The 21,417-nt window shown below is 32.7% G+C and overlaps 1 protein-coding gene across 5 annotated transcripts; it reads left to right on the forward strand.

Annotated features, from left to right (window-relative positions):
* Nucleotides 1-667: 667 nt before the first annotated feature.
* On the forward strand, nt 668-9,374 carry LOC18598621 (FAD-dependent oxidoreductase family protein). Of its 5 annotated transcripts, none has more exons than XR_001928270.2 (4): nt 669-1,380; nt 1,472-1,911; nt 2,975-3,220; nt 3,567-3,706. XR_001928270.2 is itself a non-coding variant. In XM_007028215.3 (4 exons), the coding sequence occupies exons 1-4, from the start codon at nt 832-834 to the stop codon at nt 9,229-9,231; spliced, it is 1,254 nt and encodes a 417-aa protein (XP_007028277.3). In that variant the 5' UTR covers nt 671-831; the 3' UTR covers nt 9,232-9,374. The 5 variants fall into 5 exon arrangements, 3 of the variants coding, with proteins under 3 accessions (XP_017977892.2, XP_007028277.3, XP_007028274.3); XR_001928271.2 differs by having other exon boundaries at nt 2,975-3,242; nt 3,567-3,700; XM_007028215.3 differs by lacking the exon at nt 2,975-3,220 and adding an exon at nt 9,118-9,374 and having other exon boundaries at nt 671-1,380; nt 3,567-3,717.
* The last annotated feature ends 12,043 nt before the right edge of the window (nt 9,375-21,417 follow it).

The following is a 21,417-nucleotide window of genomic DNA, read 5'->3' on the forward strand; positions in this document are numbered from 1 at the left end:
AAGTCATATCAAAGTTAACACACAAAATAAAAATAAAAACAAGAGACCTTTTCGAGATACTTTTTATATATAATTATAGATATTCATTTAGATCACAAGAAATTGGTATTTCATGTGCAACACCAATATCCAAGTAATGAAAATGAATTCTTGTTGAGAGATGTGTTAAATAATGGAGTTTCCTCATCTCTTTAAGGAGCAAGAGATAATAAATGCATCCTATAGATTTATTATCGAAAGTATTTGGATTCAACTTTAACTTGAAATCTATCCAATCTGTTTGCTCTTTCGATGATACCACTATAAAATATATCAAACAAGTTCATTTTGGATCTCTTTGATGCACACTATTAGACGTTTGAAAATTTATCTTTACAAAGTTTTGAAACAATTATCCTTAAAAATAGTGTACCAAATTCAAAATTTGTCATGTATTAATGCAAAAGAGAGTGATGAGGAATTACCAAAAGCAATGAAAAATTGTGAAAAGACTTCTTTCCTAACAAAAAAAATCTATATCTGTTAAAAATTATCTCTAAATATGTTAATTAATTGATACTGACATAATCTAAATATTTGATACATGATGATTTAATTTGGGTTGAATTCGGATTGACAAACAGTTTTGAGCTTTAAAAACTTTAACCTTTCTTGGTTGTCTTCATATCTTTGAGCTTTTTTTCACTTTAAGTTGATCGGGCCCGCAGCATTCTATGGGCCTTTCTCTGCTCAATGTAAAATCTCAAAAGCAACACAGAACAATAACGTATCCTTGGTCGGAGCGCTAGTATCGATTATGAAAGAAGGTTGCAGGAAGGAGAAAGTAGAAAGATGCTCAGGCAAGGTGTTGGCAGGTTGATAAGCAAGTCAAAAAGACGGATTAATTTACCAGCAAAATCGTGGAATGCTCCAAAAGAGAAGGCGGAGTGCGTTGTGATTGGAGCGGGAATAGTGGGAGTGGCAGTGGCCAGAGAGCTGTCGCTCAAGGGGAAAGAGGTGTTGGTCCTGGACTCTGCCCCCACCTTCGGAACAGCCACTAGCTCCCGCAACAGCGAGGTCATCCATGCCGGCATCTACTATCCTTCCAATTCTCTCAAGGCTCGTTTTTGTGTGAGAGGAAGAAACTTACTTTATCAGTACTGCTCTCAACATGGGATACCTCATAAGCAGATTGGGAAGCTCATAGTTGCTACTGGAGCGTCGGACATTCCAAAGTTAAATCATCTGTTAAATCGTGGGATTCAAAATGGGGTTGAAGGTCTCAGGATGTTGGACGCTTCTGAGGCCATCACAATGGAACCTGAATTGCAATGTGTCAAAGCCTTGCTGTCTCCTTCTTCTGGCATTGTGGATACCCATTCTCTAATGCTGTCTTTAGTGGTATGCATCTCCAATGTTCTTTTTTCCTTTTTCTTCTTCTTCTTCTTCTTTTTATATAAACTTAATTACTTATTAACAACCACCATTCCAGGCGGAGGCTGAAACAAAGGGAACCACCTTCTCTTACAATACCACTGTCGTTGGAGGTCATCTTGAAGAAAATCAGATGGCCCTCCACGTTTCCGAAAGCAAAAGTCTTGGAAACTGGGATGGAAGCACTCCATTGCAACCAGACCTCATACTTTCTCCTAAATTCGTAGTGAATTCTTCAGGCTTGAGTGCTTCCGCCCTGGCTAAGAGATTCCACGGTCTAAACACTGCTACCATTCCTCCTGCATATTATGCTCGTGGTTCCTACTTTACCCTTTCAAATTCTACTAGACTTGCTCCTTTCAAACATTTGATATATCCTATACCAGAGGAAGGCGGTCTTGGAGTGCATGTCACTCTGGATTTAGATGGCCAGCTCAAGTTTGGCCCAGATGTTGAGTGGATTCGTCATATAGATGATACATCCAGCTTTCTTAATAGGTATTTCTATCTCATCACATTCTATTTTTTAATGATGATATGATGACTTTTTTTTTTAATATGATGATTTGGGTGGTATAATTGTCTCTTTAATATGTATTTAATTCCTACTTTCGATTGCATAAACCATGAATTTGTAAACTTTTGTTTGTTTACTTCCTTTATACAAGGTCCACAATTGGTAGATATGTATTTCTTCAATTAACCAGACTATGGTCCCATGTAGAGGAATAAGCATTTTGCTACAGCTGGCGTTGCTTGAGTTTGGAGGGTTGGAAACTTTTTTACTATAATACAAGGCGCCATTTCACTTGAAGGCATATGTGGAATAACAGTAAATAAATGCAAGCAAGTAATTTGTATTGAAATCATTGTGGGTTTTGCTTTTTCTGTTTTTTTTTTCTGTTTCTCTCTTCCGTTTCTCGACAATGGAAATATGCCACATAAGAATTCCATCCCAGTGTCAAATAGGTTTTATTTGTATGATTTGTTTCTATTGATGCTGTGATTATATTCTTTCTGTCTAGCAACATGCTTTGCTTTTTTTTTTTCCTCATCTTATGCTAGGTGCCTTTCCTTTTAAGGTTTCATGTCCTCCTCATTTCTTTCTTTGAATTTTGATAATAAGTTGTTGTAGCTATTACTTCATCTCTTCTTCCAGTCCCCCATTTTTTTCAATGTCATTGTTTTTTCTGCATTAAACCTAGATCATCAGTCCCTTTTCCTGCTTTTTCTGTTAAAAAGTAGCCAATGCCCTAAGCTAATGCAGTAGTTGGCAGATATATCTTGAATTCTTGATGCTTAGCTTAGCATAAAATTTATAGCATGTATAGCATGTTAAGGTTCTTTCAATGTCATTGATGATTAGCGAGTTTATCTACTGTCATAATTCCATTTGAGCAACTCTGTTTGAGTCAGAACATTCTCTGCAGGTATTCAGTAGAAAATTCAATTGCATCTAACAAAAATCCTGTTTATTTTTTTCTACTTTCGCCTTTGCTAGAACCTTTTGAATCACATAATTCCACTGTCTTATGCTTCCCTTGTCTTTTTTTGAGCGAAGGCACTGCATTCTGTTTTCCATTGTACTGGAGGCAAAAATCTGACTCTTGGAATGGGGTTGTCATAGAGGAAACTTGGTGGGAGATAGCCTGTGAGTTTTCTTCAGTGTCTACCAGTAACCTTTTATATTCAGGCGGTCTGTACTTCGTCTGATATTTCCTGTGTTGGAGTTAGAAGACCTGTATGGGTGTCAGCGTAAGAGGACCATCACAAGAATTCTATTAATTGAGTTGCTGAGTTTTGTCAGGTTGATTAACCCTCCTTCAAAGGTTAACATTAAAATTTCAATTCCCACTTTACTTTTCATTTAAGAGGGAGGTGGGGTAGTGCTTGTGGTCATTGCATCACAAGCTTTTTTATGGCTCAACCAATGCATTGAAGCATTCTTGAAATAAGTAGCAGAACAATTTTTGATCTTTTGAACTTTAAAGATATTTTGAGTTCCTTTCAGGTAAGTTCCTTACTGCATTTGTTGCTTAAAAGCAACTAATTCAGGTGTTAGTTTTTTTTCCTTAACAGAATGTTGTGTGCTTGTATTATGAAAGACATAGTCATGTGCTCAAAACCTAAGCTTGGTGGGCCCGTGCTTCCAGGTTCAACTATTCTGTAAGTGCTGACCGTGTTGAAAGATTTTATCCCGAGATTCGAAAGTACTACCCAAATCTCAAAGATGGATCTCTACTACCAGGTTATGCAGGGATTCGACCAAAACTCTCTGGACCAGGACAGTCTGCCTGTGATTTTGTAATACAGGTTTTCTTTTGTACTCCCTTTTATGTGAAGTATTAAACTTGATATATAATTTTGCCTAGCCATATGCATATCATGTATAGTGCATTTGTTTTTAATTTTGAGAAAACTAGCTTACATGCAGAATTTTCTCTACAAGAGGATTGCAGGATCTACACCTGTTATCCAGGTTAGCATCAGGCAATTGTTTATCCAAAATATATGATTGGTGAGAAACTTAGCAAACAAAGAAACAACAACCAAGCACTCTCCCGCTACTTGGATAAGCTAAATGGAGTAGCTTTGGCCATTGTACTTTATTTTGAGCCATTAAGAGCCTTAAATTTGTGGTCCCTTTTAATAGGTTAACTTCCATTCCTTTATAAACCTTGTTTGGCAGGAAGGAAAGTAGAGAGAAGGGAAGAAGGCGAGGAAAGAAAAAATCAGGGAAAGGAAGGAAAGTTGTTTTTCTTTCCTTTTGTTTGGTATGAAAGCTGGAAAATAGAGGGAAAGAAAGAGATTAGGGGTTTGGAAGGGTTTGATTTGGAGGGAAAGGAAAGGTGCAAATCCATCTATTTTCCTTCCCCCCTCCTACTTCCCTTCCACCAAACGAAGGAAGGAAAGGAAAGAAACACTATTTTCCTTCCACTCCCTTTCCTTCCTTCCTCCTTCCCTCCTACCAAACATAGTGAGAGGTTTATTCCTTGGTCTCACATGTTCAAACCATGTTAAACGCATCGATGATCTTGTCCAAAAGTTTTATTACCCAAACTTTTTCTCAAAATTCTAGTCTTATTGTTTCTTCTGTTTCACACATATCCATTGCCGTATCCTCATTTCATTTACATTCCTCTTTTGCTCAAGTTTATGCCTGCCCAATATTCATAAAGCAAAATTGGCATTAAAATTGTCTTGTAGAGCTTTCTTTTAAGTTTAAGTGGGAAACAAGACCTTGGAAGCATTTCTCCATTTGACTCTTTTACTTGGATCCTATGGGTGATGCCTCCATTAATACCACTGTTAAGATGCTGATAATATATAAACCACACTAATTAAATTTGGGGTATTTTGGGATTTTAAATATAAGAGAGGCCTTTTGATGCAATACGAAAGGAAGTTGATTGAAGGACTTAATTATTTGATGTTATATTTTACTGATTTGTTATATATTTTCTGTTAAATTGTATGCATTTTGGTATTTAGGGTTGATGAACAAATAATTGAAACAAGATAAATAATAGACGTTAGAAAAAAAATGAGAGATGGGTGAAAGGATTTACGGAGAAACAGAGGAATAGGGACAGAAGTAGAAGAGTTAGGGGGGAAAACTAGGGAGAATCCATAGAGGAAGACAATCTCAGTATTCAAATTCTCAAGTTCATCATCCAAAACCTAATCAAAACTCTATCATAGATTTTATAGGCTAATTTCTAAACCAGAATAAAACACAAAATACTGAATATAACCCTAAACCCCCAATACTTGGAAAATAATAAGTGAAATACTAATTTATATAAAACAACCTAAATATTCTATAGTATCCTAAATATTGACCAAAGTTACAATTAACCCATAACATATAACAAATTAACCAAATAAACGAGATAATATAACCCCTCATATAGCTTCGCTTCATCCAGCATCATTATTTAATGTAGAACAAGGGAAAAGAGATGGATAATAGAAATTAGAGGGAAAATCAGAGATATGTAGAAGCAGTTGGGGAAAAACAAGGGAAACAGGAAGTGAAACAAACGAATAAAGAAAAGAAAACCAAAATAAATCAGTTGAAAAAGAAAATCTCAATATTCAAAGTTTCAAAAATTCATCATACAAGACTTAATTGAAACTAAAATAACATAAATATTTATAAGCTAAACCCTAAGCCCTAATAAAATGCAAAACACCAAATATAGCCTTAAAATCCTAATACTTGGAAAATAGGTGAAATACTATTAATATAAAATAACCTAAATATTCTATTATCCCAAATATTGGTGAAAGTTATAATTGACCCATAAAAAATATAAAACATAGGGCTCTCTTGTTTTGTCTTTGCTGCCAAAAGCTTTGATGTGCAGCTCTCTTTTGCAAATTGTACAGGGGTAAAACCCATTTAAAGCTAGCTTCCTATGCCAAGAAGAGTCTTCCACCAGTTTTGGGTGCTAGACTTGTTATGGCATTCTAGTTTTGATTCAATAAAATTCACCTTTCAAAAAAAATATATATGTATAAAACATAAACAAAAAAAACCAGATTATTTAATCCTTCATGTTGCTTCTCATCATCCTGCATCATTTTCCTCTTGCTGGAGAAAGCTCGATGTTGAGTTTTGAAATGTTAAAGGAGAAATATTTTTAAGCAACATCAACAAATAAAATTCCCAGTAGTAGAGTTCTTTTGCAGCATCAACATGATCAACAAGACTTCTATCTCATCATTTTGAAACGGGCTAGGGAGAATGGAATAGTGGAAATTTTTCCATCAAATTGCACGGCATTAGACTCCTCATTTACTTGGTCAGCCACAATTTTAGATTCCAAAATCATAGCCAAACTTGTATATTCTCTATATCGTCAGCTTAAGAGAAATCAAGTTGCTTTAGCTCACCAAATTCAACCTCTTGCCTTATTTTTTTTTTCCACTTCCTTATGATCATATTCTTTGCCCTCATAAATAAAGAATGTGTCCACAACCATAACATCTTGAATGTCAATCTTCTTTTGTTCCTCAACTTTCGCTTTGGCATTTACAATATCCATTACAATCGGGTCATCCTTAAACACATTGGAGGAACATGCTTGAGAAAATGAACTTGTCAAGGAAACGAAAGATGTATGAAATTTTATAAGTGTAACACAAACTTCATAATGTACTTTCCCATATTGAATGTTTACTTTCGTCATTCCATCTTATACATATTATAATCTTCAATTTTGAAATCTTTTCTTCTCTGAAGTATATAATCTTTAAAATCATGATATTCATGAACCTGAAGGATGAAGATTTGCAAAGCTATATTTGTCTCTCAAAGCAATTAACTTTTAAATGCAAAGTGGCTTCACAAATATCATCTACTAGACTCTCAATTTGCTCTGAATTAATCTTGATGCATCTCGAAATAAATATTTTTTGTCCATTAAAATCTGATCCTTAGAGTTCAAATCTCACAAAAAAGACCTCATAATTGTAATCAGGACATTATAATTAGCAAGGAAGAAAGTCTTCAAAAATTGCTTACGTGTCACAGGCACGTTGCAACTAAGGTGAAGTGGTACCTGATGTGCCATTGATGCCAGTGATGCATTGGATTGGGTGGTTTGGCTCATGACCTGATTTAATGTATGGAGGCACATGACGATGTTGTTAACATTGGGACTTCATTGTTAAGATGACATTAGCTACCAAATGGTTCAGTATGATGGTACTGTGTCCGATGGTTGGATTTTTGCATATCTAAATTTGAAGTTTGGCTTTCTTTCTTTCTAAATTTTCTGGTGAATGCAATGGAAATAGGGGATGACAATTTATGGGGTTATCGATTGGCAATTGGTGAAGGTTGCGACAGTGGTGGATTGGTGATCAGTCAGCGGTGAATTAATTTTATCTCTGTTTGGGGCACTGTTTTCTTCTTCTTTTTGCCTTATTTTCAGAATTTCTTTTTTCAATAGAACTTCTTTTTTTTAGAAGAAAATTGTTTGGAATCTTTTTTAATAGATCTCATGATTTTGACAAAAAAAGAAAAAGAAGGGATAAATTAATAGGAAAAGCTTTGTTGAGCTCTGATAACAATGTGATGTAAAATAAGTAAGGGAAAAGAGATAAATAATCTAGAAATTAGAGTGAAAATCATAGATAGGCAGAAGCAATTAGGGAGAGATGCAGAAAATAGGGAGAGCAACAGAAGAAGGAAAGAAAGACAACCACAAAGAATCAATAGATGGAGGAAATCTCAATATACAAGGTCTCAAGTTTGTCATCCAGAACATAGTCTATAGAGCAGTGGATAAGTAAGTGAATTCATATTATCAGTCACACACGTAATCTTTAGATTGAGTTGATTGATGAATGATGAGTAAATATGTGGAAAGGCCATGTCAGAACAATATTACTTCTATCTAGTTCTTTTTGCTACAATTCTCATGAATGGCCTTCAAATTTTAAACATATTTTTAAACTATCGGTCTCTTTTAAACTTTTTTCTTCTTTGCTGCCAGAATTAATTTTTTGTCCCAATGAACAGAAAATAATCAATTTCATCTTTAGAGTAAGTGGGGCTTTTAAATATCTATGCAACATGAGCTTTAGTCATCTAGAGAGCTCATTCTGACTTGTCTGTTGCTCAATTTTTGTCTGATTTTCTCAACAATTAAGCATGAGCAGTAACAATTGCTGATAGTGACGGAAGTTGGTACATTGCAGCCTAACATAATTGATAAAAAATTCTTGAGGAGAGTATATTGTGGAGCTTCATACAACGTAAGATTAAAAAGATCTAGTTTCCCTTGATAGCTGAAATTCTGTCTTTAGATAAATGTTTAGTTCATGCTAATTATCATGGCTGGTCAGACTTTTGTACAAGCAAAAATGCAGTAACAAGGGTAACTAGACATGGTAAATCAGGTTGATATGGTTCAAATCATGTCATTAACTCAATTGACAATTTATTTAACTGTGCCTTAATAGTTCTAATTTGGACGGTATTATGGTCAAATTTGCCATTATACTATGAATCAATGTTGAATGTTGTCATTATATTTCAATTTTATTGTCTTTTATCATTATACTTTCAATTTTGTTGAATGGACAAAAAGTAATAGAATTGATGGAAATTTGCCATTGTATTGACGAAATATCCATTGAATATTCCAACTTTATTAGTTTTTGTCCAAAAATAAACAAAGTTGAAAGTACAGTGACAAAATTCAATATTGAGCCATCCAAACTAGGTTTCTGTCAACTTGGAGCTAACCTTGTATATGTTAATGCTTTAAGGAGCAATATTGTTTTTATTTCTTCGTATTGTGCCCTTTGCTATTAATACTGGTTGTATAAAAAATATAATACATTGATTTCCATTTTCTCCCCATCATGCTCGTTGTTGATCTGTTAAAGATCGAAGTAATAATGACACTCACCTATATCCTATGGCAAGGACTCATTTTGTTTCCTCTTCATCATATCTAAGTTCTGAGCCTTTTACTATGACCGCTTCTTCTTATTTGTAAGAATGTAGCTTACAAATTCATTTTACAAAACTTTGATAAAACAGATCCAGCAAACCAGGTTTTTGTTTTCGTCTTGAATTGTTGTATCATGCAATTTTTGCAAAGATGGAGTTCATTGTTTTGTTGGTTATGAGTGGATTTTGGCTATTTTCACAGAATTCTGAAATCTAGATTTTCATTTCTATAGGAAGGAGAAATTCATGGAGTGACTGGTCTCGTAAATCTTTTTGGAATTGAGTCACCTGGGCTGACTTCAAGCATGGCGATTGCAGAATATGTAGCTGCTAGACTCTTGGGATGATAATGGAATATACTATTATAGGAAGCAGACAAGCAGCTTCATGCCTACGCATTGCTGCGGTTAAGATTTTTTATTATTCTTTTACTCCCAAATGTTTGTATGTTACGTGATAAAAATTGAAAATAGAATTTTTATTTTTTTTACTACTTTCGAAGCGATGAAAAGTCCATTCTCGAATCCATTTTGGTTTGTATCCGTTGAGGGATAAACGAACCCAAACCATTTTCCTAGTAATTTAAACCGGAAGTGAGTTGGAATCCGTCAAGGGATAGACGAACCCGAAGTCTGTCATTGAACCTATTCCAATGACTTCACAAGAGAACCTATTGCTCTTGCTCCAACCCAACCTGCCCACTTGGGATTAAAGGGAACTCTCCTTCTACAGATAAGGAATCTATTTCCATGAAACAACTCAATTAATCATCTGGAGTCGTAACTTGGGGTCGAAAGTCATCCAACCGAATCTCAACATATTTCGCAGTCAGCGAAGCTTACTTATTTGGGTAAATATATCCAAATCTTTTAAGGTTTTGCTATAATTCAACTTAGATCTATTAAATTTTAAAATGAAGATTTTATCTCAAAACATCAAATTGCATTACTAAACTATTGTTGGCAAAATAATGAAGTACAGAAAATTTCAAGAAAGTCTGAGGCATAATTTTGCTGTCTTTATGAATAATTGTCGTCTTTTCGGAATACGAAATTCGATGCAAAGGGACTGTAGTGGTTATCCTTCAAGATTCAATAATCTTTTCTTTATTAGTTTGTACAAACTAGTAAGGGATAACAGAAACAATAGAAACACTTTTTCTTGAAAGAAGCAACTTAACGGGAAAGCAAGGAAAATAAAGTGAAAGTTTAAAGAAGCTTTAGAGGAACTATGCAAAGAGCTTTAGAGGAGATGAGTGGGTGTCTTCTTACTGAGGTAGATAAGCTGTATTTATAGGTTGGAGTAGAAAGTTAACTAAATATCAGTATAAAATCAACATAAAATCAACAAAAAATCAAAGGAAATAAAGATGTTGAGTTAAATAACCTTTAACAAATATCAAGTCAAATAATGGTTAAGAAATATCAGGTAACAAACTAATAGAGAAAATCAAGATAACATTACAAAATATCAACATAAAATCAGCGAAAAAATCAACATAAAATCAGCAAAAAATCAAAGAAAATCGAGATGCTGAGTCAAATAACCTTTAACAAATATCAAGTCAAATAACCTTTAACAAATATCAAGTCAAATAACGGTTAAGAAATATCAGGCAACAAACTAACAGAAAAGCTTTAGAGGAGATGAGTGGGTGTTTTGAGATTGAGGTAGATAGGTTGTATTTATAGGCTGGAGCAGAGAGTTAACATTACTGAATATCAGCATAAAATCAGTCAAATAACGGTTAAGAAATATCAGGCAACAAACTAACATAAAAGCTTTAGAGGAGATGAGTGGGTGTCTTGAGATTGAGGTAAATAGACTGTATTTATATGCTGGAGCAGAGAGTTAACATTACTAAATATCAGCATAAAATCAGTCAAATAATGGTTAAGAAATGTCAGGCAACAGACATACAAAAAAGCTTTATAGGAGATGAGTGGGTGTCTTGTGACTAAGGTCGGTAGGCTGTATTTATAGGCTAGAGCAGAGAGTTAACATTACTTAATATCAGCATAAGATCAACATAAAATAAGCGAAAAAATAGAGAAAATAGACTTAAGTAAGGGGGGAAATTTGAATTTTCTCAAAGCTTGACGACTTGATCTTGTTTGTGCACGAGCTCACTCATTTTTCGTTCCTTGCAACAAGCTCATAATGGGTTTGCTTACTTAAAGCATTAATCTTTTTTGGTACTTTAGCAATGTGGGATGTTGAAACCTTATGAAATACATTATTTTTTCAAAAACTATGACCTTAAACACCAAAACTCTTTTTATAGTCAAATTGCACAATTCGCCTCTAATCTTCATTTGTCTTCATTGCTCTCATTGCCAATAGCAGGATCAATGAGTCCTTTACTTGCATGGGCTGTAAGATCCACGCATAATAGAATCTCCTTAACAATCACATGTCAGTTACAAAGCATTATCATACGTTGTTCTTATAACAAATTATAAAGAAAGAGAAGAAGTAGATCAAATTCCTACCTTTTGCCTTGTTAGTTGATCTCAAAACAATGGCATTACTAGAAATAGATTTTTCACTCATCTTTTTTCATGACATTGAAGGTTCCTTACCATCTTTTGCAAGCTCCCCTTGTAGTGATCGTTGCAGCTGCCAAGTGATTCACATTTGCCTCACTGTTTCTTACTTGACTTACCTCAACTAATGAAATTTATCAATGTTTTCTTTGATTTTTGATGCAAGATAATATCTTCTTCAAAGAATTATTTGGATGCTTTATCGTAGGACGAAAAACCCCTATTCTTCTAGGTGAAAGTGGGGTTGAAGAAACAACCATTGCTAAAATAGTATTGCACAAGTGATTTGATATTCTATATAATATAGCTAATTCTTTCTTACTCCATCTTCAATGCCAATATTCATACTTCTTGCAAGGTTGTATCTCTAAATTTAATTGGCTTTATTACTATTTGGTGCACATAATAAAAAACAAATGTCCTTGGACATACACTATTGATGGCTGGTGCAAAGGAGAAGGGAGAATTAGATGCATGTGTTATTGCTTTAGTAAGTGAGAAAATAAATCAAGTGCCTACAATGAGTTGCTTTTTTGGAAGCTTGCCAGTGATGACGGTGGTGAGGGAGATGGATGGTGATACTGCTCGTGTGCACGATGTGTGGGGATGAACATGATGGCATTAACTGTGCATGATGTGGAGGGATGCACACGAGCTGGGTGAGATAGGGTGTCCGGCTACGTGCACGATGTGGGGGGATGCACACGAGCTGGGTGAGATGGGGTGTCTGGCTATGTGCACGATGTAGGGGGATGCACACGAGCTGGGTGAGATGGGATGTCCGGCTATGTGCACGATGTGGGGGGATGCACATGAGCTGGATGAGATGTGGTGGTATACTAATTGGTATATGCTTAAGTATATGTATACGTAATAAAAAGATCATTATTATAACATGTGATTATATGGCATGATGAATCTTGAAAATTTCCCATTTACTTGTAAATTGATTTTATTGCAGCGAGAAACGTTCTGTTTATACTGTCTTGCTTGGATGATTGCTGGAAATTTCATTTCTTTCCAATTTCATGCTGAATATGGTTCCTTCATCATTAAATAATTTAATAACCAGGGATTTAATGTAGGGATTTTAATAAGAACTTGAACTAAGTTGCGTTGTTTTCAAATAAGTGCATCATGATTATCAACTTTCCTTTTCGTTGCTTGTTCCCTTCTTATGTTCACTCACTGAGTTTGCACTCACTATTTTCAATTTCATGTTTTCATATTAGGAGGCAGTTGGAACCTAAGCCAAGGTGTCCACGTAGTTTCGTCTCTTTGGTAGGTATGTTGGCATTTAGTAGCTGTCCTTTCACCTTGGTCATTCCACTAGAAGCCCAGAGTCATTTTGTTTGTAAATACGTACATGTGATGTAAAGAACTAAAATGCAAGCCTTAGAGCATATATGTATATTTTGATTGGTAAGCCACCATGAGTGGCAATGGTTAACATTATTTGGGTTAATGTGAAATGCAGTTTTGATTGCTATAGCATATTAATTAGGTTCTTATAGATTGGAAGTAAGAAAGGTGACTTTAAGAATAGTTGATGGAATGATGAGCAGGATTATATAAGTAGGCTTGCTTGGGCTTGGTGGGCTATGCCCATTGGGTCCATGCACCGATCACGGCTCGAAAATCGGGTCGTGATAGAGGTCTCACACTTGCTTGGGCTTAGCGGGCTGTTCTCATTAGGCCCATGCGCCGATCATGGCCCGGGTTTTGGGCTATGACAATTAATTTGCCTTTAGAGTAAGCAACACATGAGAATTCATTAGATTGAAAATGTTTTTGGTTTTTCAATGGATGACTACATTTCCTTTCAATATTTTTTCGCATCATTGTTGATCTAGAATGGCCTAACAGGTCATGCCAAACATTAAAATTATTAGTAAACTTCTGGTTTACTATAACTTGAGTTTCAATCATTCTAATATTTGTATAGTACAATCTACAAAACAAAACGGATAATTTTTTTTTTATTATTATACGCTTTTTACTGAAGATAATAAATGTAATATAAAGGTATTAATTATCTCTTTATTCATTGTCTCAACACGATACCCATTCAGACAAATATCTTTAAAGCTTAATAAATTTCTTTGAGATGTTGAAAATAATACATCCTCTATTATAAACTTTGTTGCGCAAGGTAGTAAAGTATTTGCTTTTCTTGAGCTTTTAATTAATCTTGTACTACAAATATTGTATTGACATTGGTTTCTTCCATTGTCAAGTGGGAAAAATATTTTTTGTCTTTAAGTATAGTACGCGTTGTAGCAATGTCTGCAAGACATATATTTATATCATAGATTTTGGATCCAACAAGATGAATATCCACATTTTTCTTCAATAAAATAAGATATTTACAATACGAAGCTTACAAGTTAACATAAAAGAATATTAAATATATAACTAAAAAACACATTGTAAGAATATATTATTCAAATATAATCAGAACATATTAAAGCATTTTCATGATATAGTTATACTAAAATATATTAACTACTATTAAGAAATTTCATTCTTAGATACTTCCATTATCAATCAAATGATCAATTCTTTTTCCAATATAAGAAAATCAACAACGAAAATTTCCATTACCAATTATATAATTAATTCCTCTTTTAGGGTAGACAAACATCTTGATATGTTATATAAACTTGACCATGGTTAAAATCATCACAAAATATTTTAGTTTTTAGTGATACATGATAAAATTCAAGATGTACAAAAGGTACGTGACCGTTGATCTTTCATGCCCCATCAATGACAATATGTTTTCTATATTCCTTTTATTCTCTCCATTTTTGTCTTTTTGTTATTTATCCACATTTGGTGGGTTAGTGGGTTAGGGTATCCATCCACTTCTAGTGGTAAAATTATCCATATACTTCTAGTGGTAAAATTATCCATCCACTTTTGGTGGTAAAATTTTTCATAAAATTAAAATAATGATAGTGTAAATTATTATAGTGACTTCTTCCATGTCAATGATCATAATTATTAAATGATGTTGCATTCAGTTTAGAGAATAGATGGATTCATGACCATGACCATAATTATTAAATGGTGTCGGATTCACTTTAGAGAATAGATGAATATTTGATTTTTTTTTATTAGTAGCTTGTTTGTTGCATTCACTTTATGGAATGGACATTCATGATTTTTCATTAATAGTTATATAAAAGCAAATTCTCTTTCCAATTAAGGTACAAAAAATAATATATACTACATGATAGTAAAATTGATATTAGAGTTTATCTATAAGGAATGAAAACACCAAAGAGATATCAAATCACTTACTTGATTTTCTAAAACCAAAAATCAAAAATCAACTATTGAAATTCTTTTGAACTGAGAGGATGAAAGTAAAATAATACTAACACTTACCTAATTTCCTAAAACTAGAAATCAAAACTCAATAATTGAAATCTTTTTGAAGCTTGAAGACGATGAAAACAAAATAATTCCAAAACTTGAGAGATCAAAGGATTGTGATAATAACATGTTATGAAATATAACTTGAAATAACAACTATAAGAAAAAGTATTTAAATGGAGAGACAGTATTTTGAGAGAGTAAAAATATCTTATTCACGTGTGTAGATACAAATGAAGTAAGAGGTTTATTTATAGGCTAATAACTCCTTATCTATATAGAATTTACAAGATAAAGATAATACTAAGTGATTAGATAGATAGATTAAATTATAATCTTCATCCAATCTAATTTACATCCAAATCTAGATATACAGAACATAAATGGATATTCACAACATTGAAGTATTGAACAAACTCATATAAGCGAAAAATCTTAAACATCCTTGGTCATGAGACATATAATTATCTCTATAAATAAGAACCAAAATTCCACCAGTAGTGATTAATATTGACATAATAGAGGTAAGTGAATCAATAAAGTAGCCAAACTCGAAAGAAAAATCATTATTGATGGTCAAAGACCATACATATTGATAGATAAAACTTCTATTTATTTGCAAAATAGACAAATTGAACGAAAAAATCATAACTATACTTAACATTAAAATATTGGAAAACCTTTTTGCAGGAATCTTTCACAAAATTATCAACTAATTAGAATGGTTCCTTATTAGACCATGGTATTTGATTCACCAAATATATTATTATTCTATATTCTTTCATATATATGGCACAACCCAATCCTTGTTTTTCAAGTTTAGAATTCCTTACATTTTTTTAAATCGAAATTCGAAATGAAAACAAAATAAATGAAAGAGAAGTATTATATATTTCTAATATTTCTATTTCATTTATTTCTTTTTCATTTCGAATTTTTATTCAAAGAAAAGTAAGGAATTCTAAACTTGAAAAGCAAGGATTGGGTTGCGCCATACATATGAAAGAGTATAGAATAATGATGTATTTAGAGAATCAAATACCTTGATCTAATATGGAACTATTCTGATTAGTTGATAATTCGAACCAAAATTGAATAAATGTATCTAGGGAGAATTCACTTTGACTATGAAGTGACTACTCCCTAGATACGCACGTCATGATACTTTATTTTTGATTTAATTTAAAAAAAACCTAAAGTTAGGGATTTATCAATCGGTAATGTTGCTCCAATACCCAACCAAAGGGTCACTGCAATACCAATAAAAAAAACGGTTGTCGCTATTGGAGCACGAAATGGATTTTGGAATTTATTAGCATATTGAAAAAATTCTATGGCCAAAATGTGCAGTATTCCATCATCATTTTAAGAAAATTCACTAGTTAAAAAAAAAAACATTTTAATTTGAAGATTTTATATTTGAATCTTAAAATTGAATTCAAACCTTAAATCTTATGACACATTTGGTTTGCATAACAGAATTGAGAGTGAATGAAATAGGTATTTTACGAGAATAGAATATAAAGGAAATAGGATAGATAGTTGTTATGTATTTTGGTTTGTTGAAATAAAATTAACATGTTTGGTTGGTTACAAAATCAAGGAAATATATAAGAAAAAAACCGATTACTGAGGCTATTTTATCCATCAATATAATATAATGTTAACACTATGGTCACCAAAGGTGTCATTGGCGTAATGTATAAGGAAATCAATGGTCTTAGTCGACCTCTAGAGCGTAGATCTTGGGCGTCCTATTACTACATGTTGACAAGGGATCAATTTTAGATCTAGGTTCTTTAGAAAGTGAAAAAAAAAAAAGGTAAATATAAGAAAAGGCTTTAAGAAAATATAAATAAATCGATCAGGTGAAAGAGGGGTGGAAGGAAGAAAAAAATTGGTTTTGATGGTGCTAGCCAACGGAGGAGGCGACCACAGTGGCGGAGAACGACTGTAGTAAGCAGCTTGAAGAAAAAAGTGCGGAGGATGTGAGAGAGAGAGAGAGAGAAGCAGGGTTTTGCTTAGATTTTAGTATTTATATGCTAGAAATTTTAAACATATCAAGGATACTTTTGCCCAAAAAATTAATGATTTATTTCTTTGTCGCTTGAAATAGCTAATATCAAGAGAGTTGGATTGATAATTCTTGGAATTTAAGTAATAGGAATCCCATGCACAAAATAGCCATTCTTTAGTGCATAAATGAACCGAACACTAGAATGACCATCTCCCAAGAATAGAGGTGGAACGAATTGACTATCTAGTGAACCAAAGATGACCTTAGGGTATAGGTGACTTCTCCCTTACATCCCAAGCTTTGTATAAGTAGCATAAATTTGTATATTTTTCACAAAGAAAAATTCATAATATGTGCTTCAATATGTAATTGTTATCATCACTTAAACATTTGATTCAATAATAAGCACATCTATCCTTTAGTTCAAAGAGTTATATTTTAAATCTCTTATTTCCTATATAAAAAAATAATAGTTATTACTCTAATAAATAGGTACAATCCAATATACAACCATTCCCATGTCATTTTTAAGAGAAACTATTAAAATTAATTGTGATTAGCTACATATACATATAATCACATCAAGTTCAACATGGTGAGAAGCTCAAATTCAATTCTTCTACATGAATGTTATATATATATATATGATTTCTTTTGTCTTCTGTACAATGTTCATATCGTGCACCCCATTCAACATGACTTACTATTAATATAAACTAACCGTGAAATAGTGAGTACTAATTATAATCTTTTTGCATATAATTAATCACTAATCTAAGTCTTATCAATAAAAATTTGTTTATATAAAATTACGTGAACAAGTAAAAATTATAGTTATAATTAAATAATTTTTATATTCATAGAATATAATTATTACATCCTTAAAAGGAAACCAATGAAACAAACCGGCTAATTGCCAGCATACAGAAAAATAGAATTCAACATAATGTTAACCAAACTCACACTTGTTGGGAGTTGAACATAACATCTTATACAGAATCCAATATCTCGTTTTCACTATCGAGACAAGGCTTTATTTGCTCCAAACAAATTTTTGTTATCAATGTTAGTGAGCCAATCTCGCTAATCTGTTGCATCCTAGCTTGTTTTTCCTATCATGTTTGTATGGATGTGTCTAAAATATTGAAACTTTCTTATTATTTTAATATTATGAAAGCCTAAACATTTCTATAAGTTTCTACCTTTTCCAATAAAAAAAAAAATCATTGATCCCATATTATGTTTTTTTTTATAACTTGCTTTAACCTAAAGTTTGTCAAGAGGTACTTTAAGGTTTATTTCCACTCCTTTAAATTTTCCCCTATGAATTAAAAAAAAGGGTATTGTATATAAAACTATATTTTGAAATTATAAACACATAAATGTGTGTAATTTTAATTAGATACATAAACTTGCTTGAGTCAAATAATAAAACAACCCAATTCCACTAGTTGCCATTCTCCCCAAAAAGATAAACATACAAATGAAACCACAAATAGCCTTTAATTCACTCAAAACCTTGGCTAGATACATTCTTTTAATTTTTCAAACAGCCAATGCATATATCTCCAAAACTTGAGTAAGAGTTAGGAAAAGAGGAAATGTGGAAAAGTTGAAATCAATATCTCAGGCACCTTTCATATTCTTTGAAAGTGAGATCTTGGCGAAGAGTGGTCATCAAGGTTTTCTTTTATTTATTTTTTAATTGAAAAGTGGTCATCAAGTTGTACATAGACAGAATAGATGAAAGCGAAGCATATCACAAAGGAGATCTTAAAGGAAGAAAGCAATATAATTCACAGACAGCTTGCCTAATTATGTTGATTTGACCACCCTTAAACCTAACTAGCTACTTAATCCAGTACTGCAAAATCATAGCTATTGATTCTCATCATTTCATCCGTGACCTCATAACTTTTTTTCTTTTTTAAAAAGGGTCAAAACTAGTAACGCAAATTTATTTATATAAGTATATAGTTGAGGAAAAACCTTTATGGACTCTTTCAACAGAAATTTGTGAAAGTTCTTAGTAAAATTTAAGTTAATCCTATTGGTAGATATAACTGAACTTTTAATTCTGAATGTAATTAAAATTAGAAACCTCATAGATCTTATTAAATAATTCAATAATACATAAAAAATCAATGCAAATTTGTGTCTATATATACATTTCAATTAGTGATTGTTTTATCATCACCATAAATAATGATTTCTTTTATGAGATTATATATATTAATAGAAATTACTATAATCTCAATTAAAAATATGCTCAACATATACAACATATAGAAAAAACCAATTAAAGAATATTTTGAAACAAATAAATAAACCAACAAACCAAGATAATCTGAATCAAACTCACATTTGTTAAGGTTCAAATCGAAGACTTAAACTCTTACAAAACCTCCTGCTTACTATGAAGAAATTAAGGTGTCATTTAAATGAATAATGTTTTATTGAATGTGGAAATCAATTCTTGAGTCCATATTGTTACCCATGATCACAAAATATTTTCCCCTGTTTTTTGTTTTTGAAAATCAAAGAGAATATTAGGACATTATTGGGATTATCGAGACGACAAAGTCCCAAATCAAAGAAGTACGTCAGAAAACACAGTCCTGTACGCCAGAAAAACAAAGAAACAGAAACAAACAACAAGACAGAAGAAAAGGAAAAACCGAACACTTCCTGAATCAACAAAACAATCAGGAAAAAATTGGAAGCAACAGAGCATAATCAAAAGCAATAAGAAGCAAATATCAGAAAAAAGTATGTGCTCAGGTGTATAGGTATCATCATCCTACATTACATTTGGCCTTAATTAAGTTTGATTCAAGTGTGTAAAGCACAAAGGCTAAGTCAGTACACTTAATCAAGGAAAATCATCCCAGACAAAAAGTTGATCAACTAAGAATTTCCTTTAGCAAGTAAACTGACCCGACGAAGATCAAGAATTCTAAAGATCCTTTTAAGTCGATGAAGGGAAGCAAGAGCAACCGGTTGAGCTTGTTCAGAGCCAAGATGAACATTTAGAATTTTTCAAATGATCACTTCAACCAATCTAAGTACTTTTGTCAAGCGATCAACAAAGTGAATGAAGTCCAGGATATCAGTAGTTAATCGACTAATGATGAACATTAAGGGATTAACTGTGTGTGTCGAATAGACCTACAAGTCACCAGTACTTGAAATCTATTGCAAATTCCGACACCCCCAATAGGCGAGTTTAGTTTAAGCGGCTAGATCTTGAGTTTTTCTATTGAAAAGAAGAAACAATGACTTCATAATAAAGGACTAAAGAAACTGGAGAGATCATATTGAAAGCACATGGGCTACAAGTGTGAAGAATTTATCTCTAGTTCATTTTTTGCTCTTTTTGCTTAACTCATACCTCTTTAGATTGAAAATTATTTTGTTGTTAAAGGTGTATTCAGATCTAGTTGTAAACAGCTACAAATTTCTTCTTCTTGTTTATTTAAATTGAGTGTTGGAAGCACTCGTTAGGTTTGTATACCTAGGAATTGAGTTAAGGATAGCTCACCTTGCAAATACTTGATGGAAGTGTTAATTCCACTGGCTTAGAGTTAAGAATTGGATTGAAAATCTTTAACAAGGGCTGTCAAGGTAATTGTATGTAGGCTTTGGGTGGCCAAACCTTTACAAATTTGTTACCCTTCATTTGATAAGTTTGTTTTTCAAACTAAATTTGCCTAAATATATGTATATTTCTCGAACCAAAAGTTAGACTTAAAAGATTTCTTATTCAAGGCTAATTGCAAGTCCAATTGATATTCAGAAAGAAATTATTTTCCTTTGACTTAATATAATTTTGGCATTATTGCTTTTAAGAAAGAAACTTTTCTATGTGCTTTACTCAAACTAAGGCTTTTGTTCTTAAAAGGAAAAATAATCTTGAGCTTTAATATTTTCTTCAAGAAATCATTTTTTGAAGCAACCAAAAAAAAAAAGGATTAATGATTGTGCTACAAGAAATTCCAATATTGTTTTTCATTAAAATATTTATTTTTTGACTAAACAATACAAATACGAAATTTTCTCTTTGTTTCCAGAAGTTCCCAATCTTTGTCTTAAATTTTGGACCAAAGGTTTGATTAACATGTATGATTTTCAACTGAATGCTACTGGTCAAAGAAATGTCTGCCTTTTCCATAGTTAAAAAGTGAAGGATTTTCAACTATTTGAGAAGGGACCATCCCCTCTTTGACATGATGAATCCTTTATGAAACAGAATCATCCTAGACTGTTGGGTAGCATGAAGGTATCAATCCCCTTATTAAACAGATAAATCCCCTCTCAAGCAAAAGCTAAAACTGCTTTTGTCAAACATTAAGGGATCAACTCCCTTCCTTAAGGAATCGATCCTTTAGAGGGTTTTCCGTAGTAATGGTCGTATGTTTTAAATAATAATGACTAGTTTCCATCTTAAAGCAACCCCAACGCCTAGAAACTCATTCCAACTACAAAAAAGAGCACTTCAACACATTTGGGAAAAGAGAGTAAAAGCTTGCAAGACTATTTACTCGTCACTCTCAAGAATTCAAGAGAGTTTCAAGAAATTTGAGCTTCAA

This window comes from Theobroma cacao, chromosome 5, assembly GCF_053813885.1.
Source record: "Theobroma cacao isolate CCN51 chromosome 5, ASM5381388v1, whole genome shotgun sequence".
NCBI lineage: Eukaryota > Viridiplantae > Streptophyta > Magnoliopsida > Malvales > Malvaceae > Theobroma > Theobroma cacao.

What these genes read in the sequence shown, in the direction of transcription:
- LOC18598621 (XM_007028212.3), top strand. Translation starts at nt 832, where the DNA reads ATGCTCAGGCAAGGTGTTGGCAGGTTGATAAGCAAGTCAAAAAGACGG. An exon ending in ACATCCAGCTTTCTTAATAG is followed by an intron (nt 1,912 to 3,566) that starts GTATTTCTATCT and finishes CCGTGCTTCCAG; the next exon opens with GTTCAACTATTCTGTAAGTG. An exon ending in CCTGTGATTTTGTAATACAG is followed by an intron (nt 3,727 to 9,117) that starts GTTTTCTTTTGT and finishes TCATTTCTATAG; the next exon opens with GAAGGAGAAATTCATGGAGT.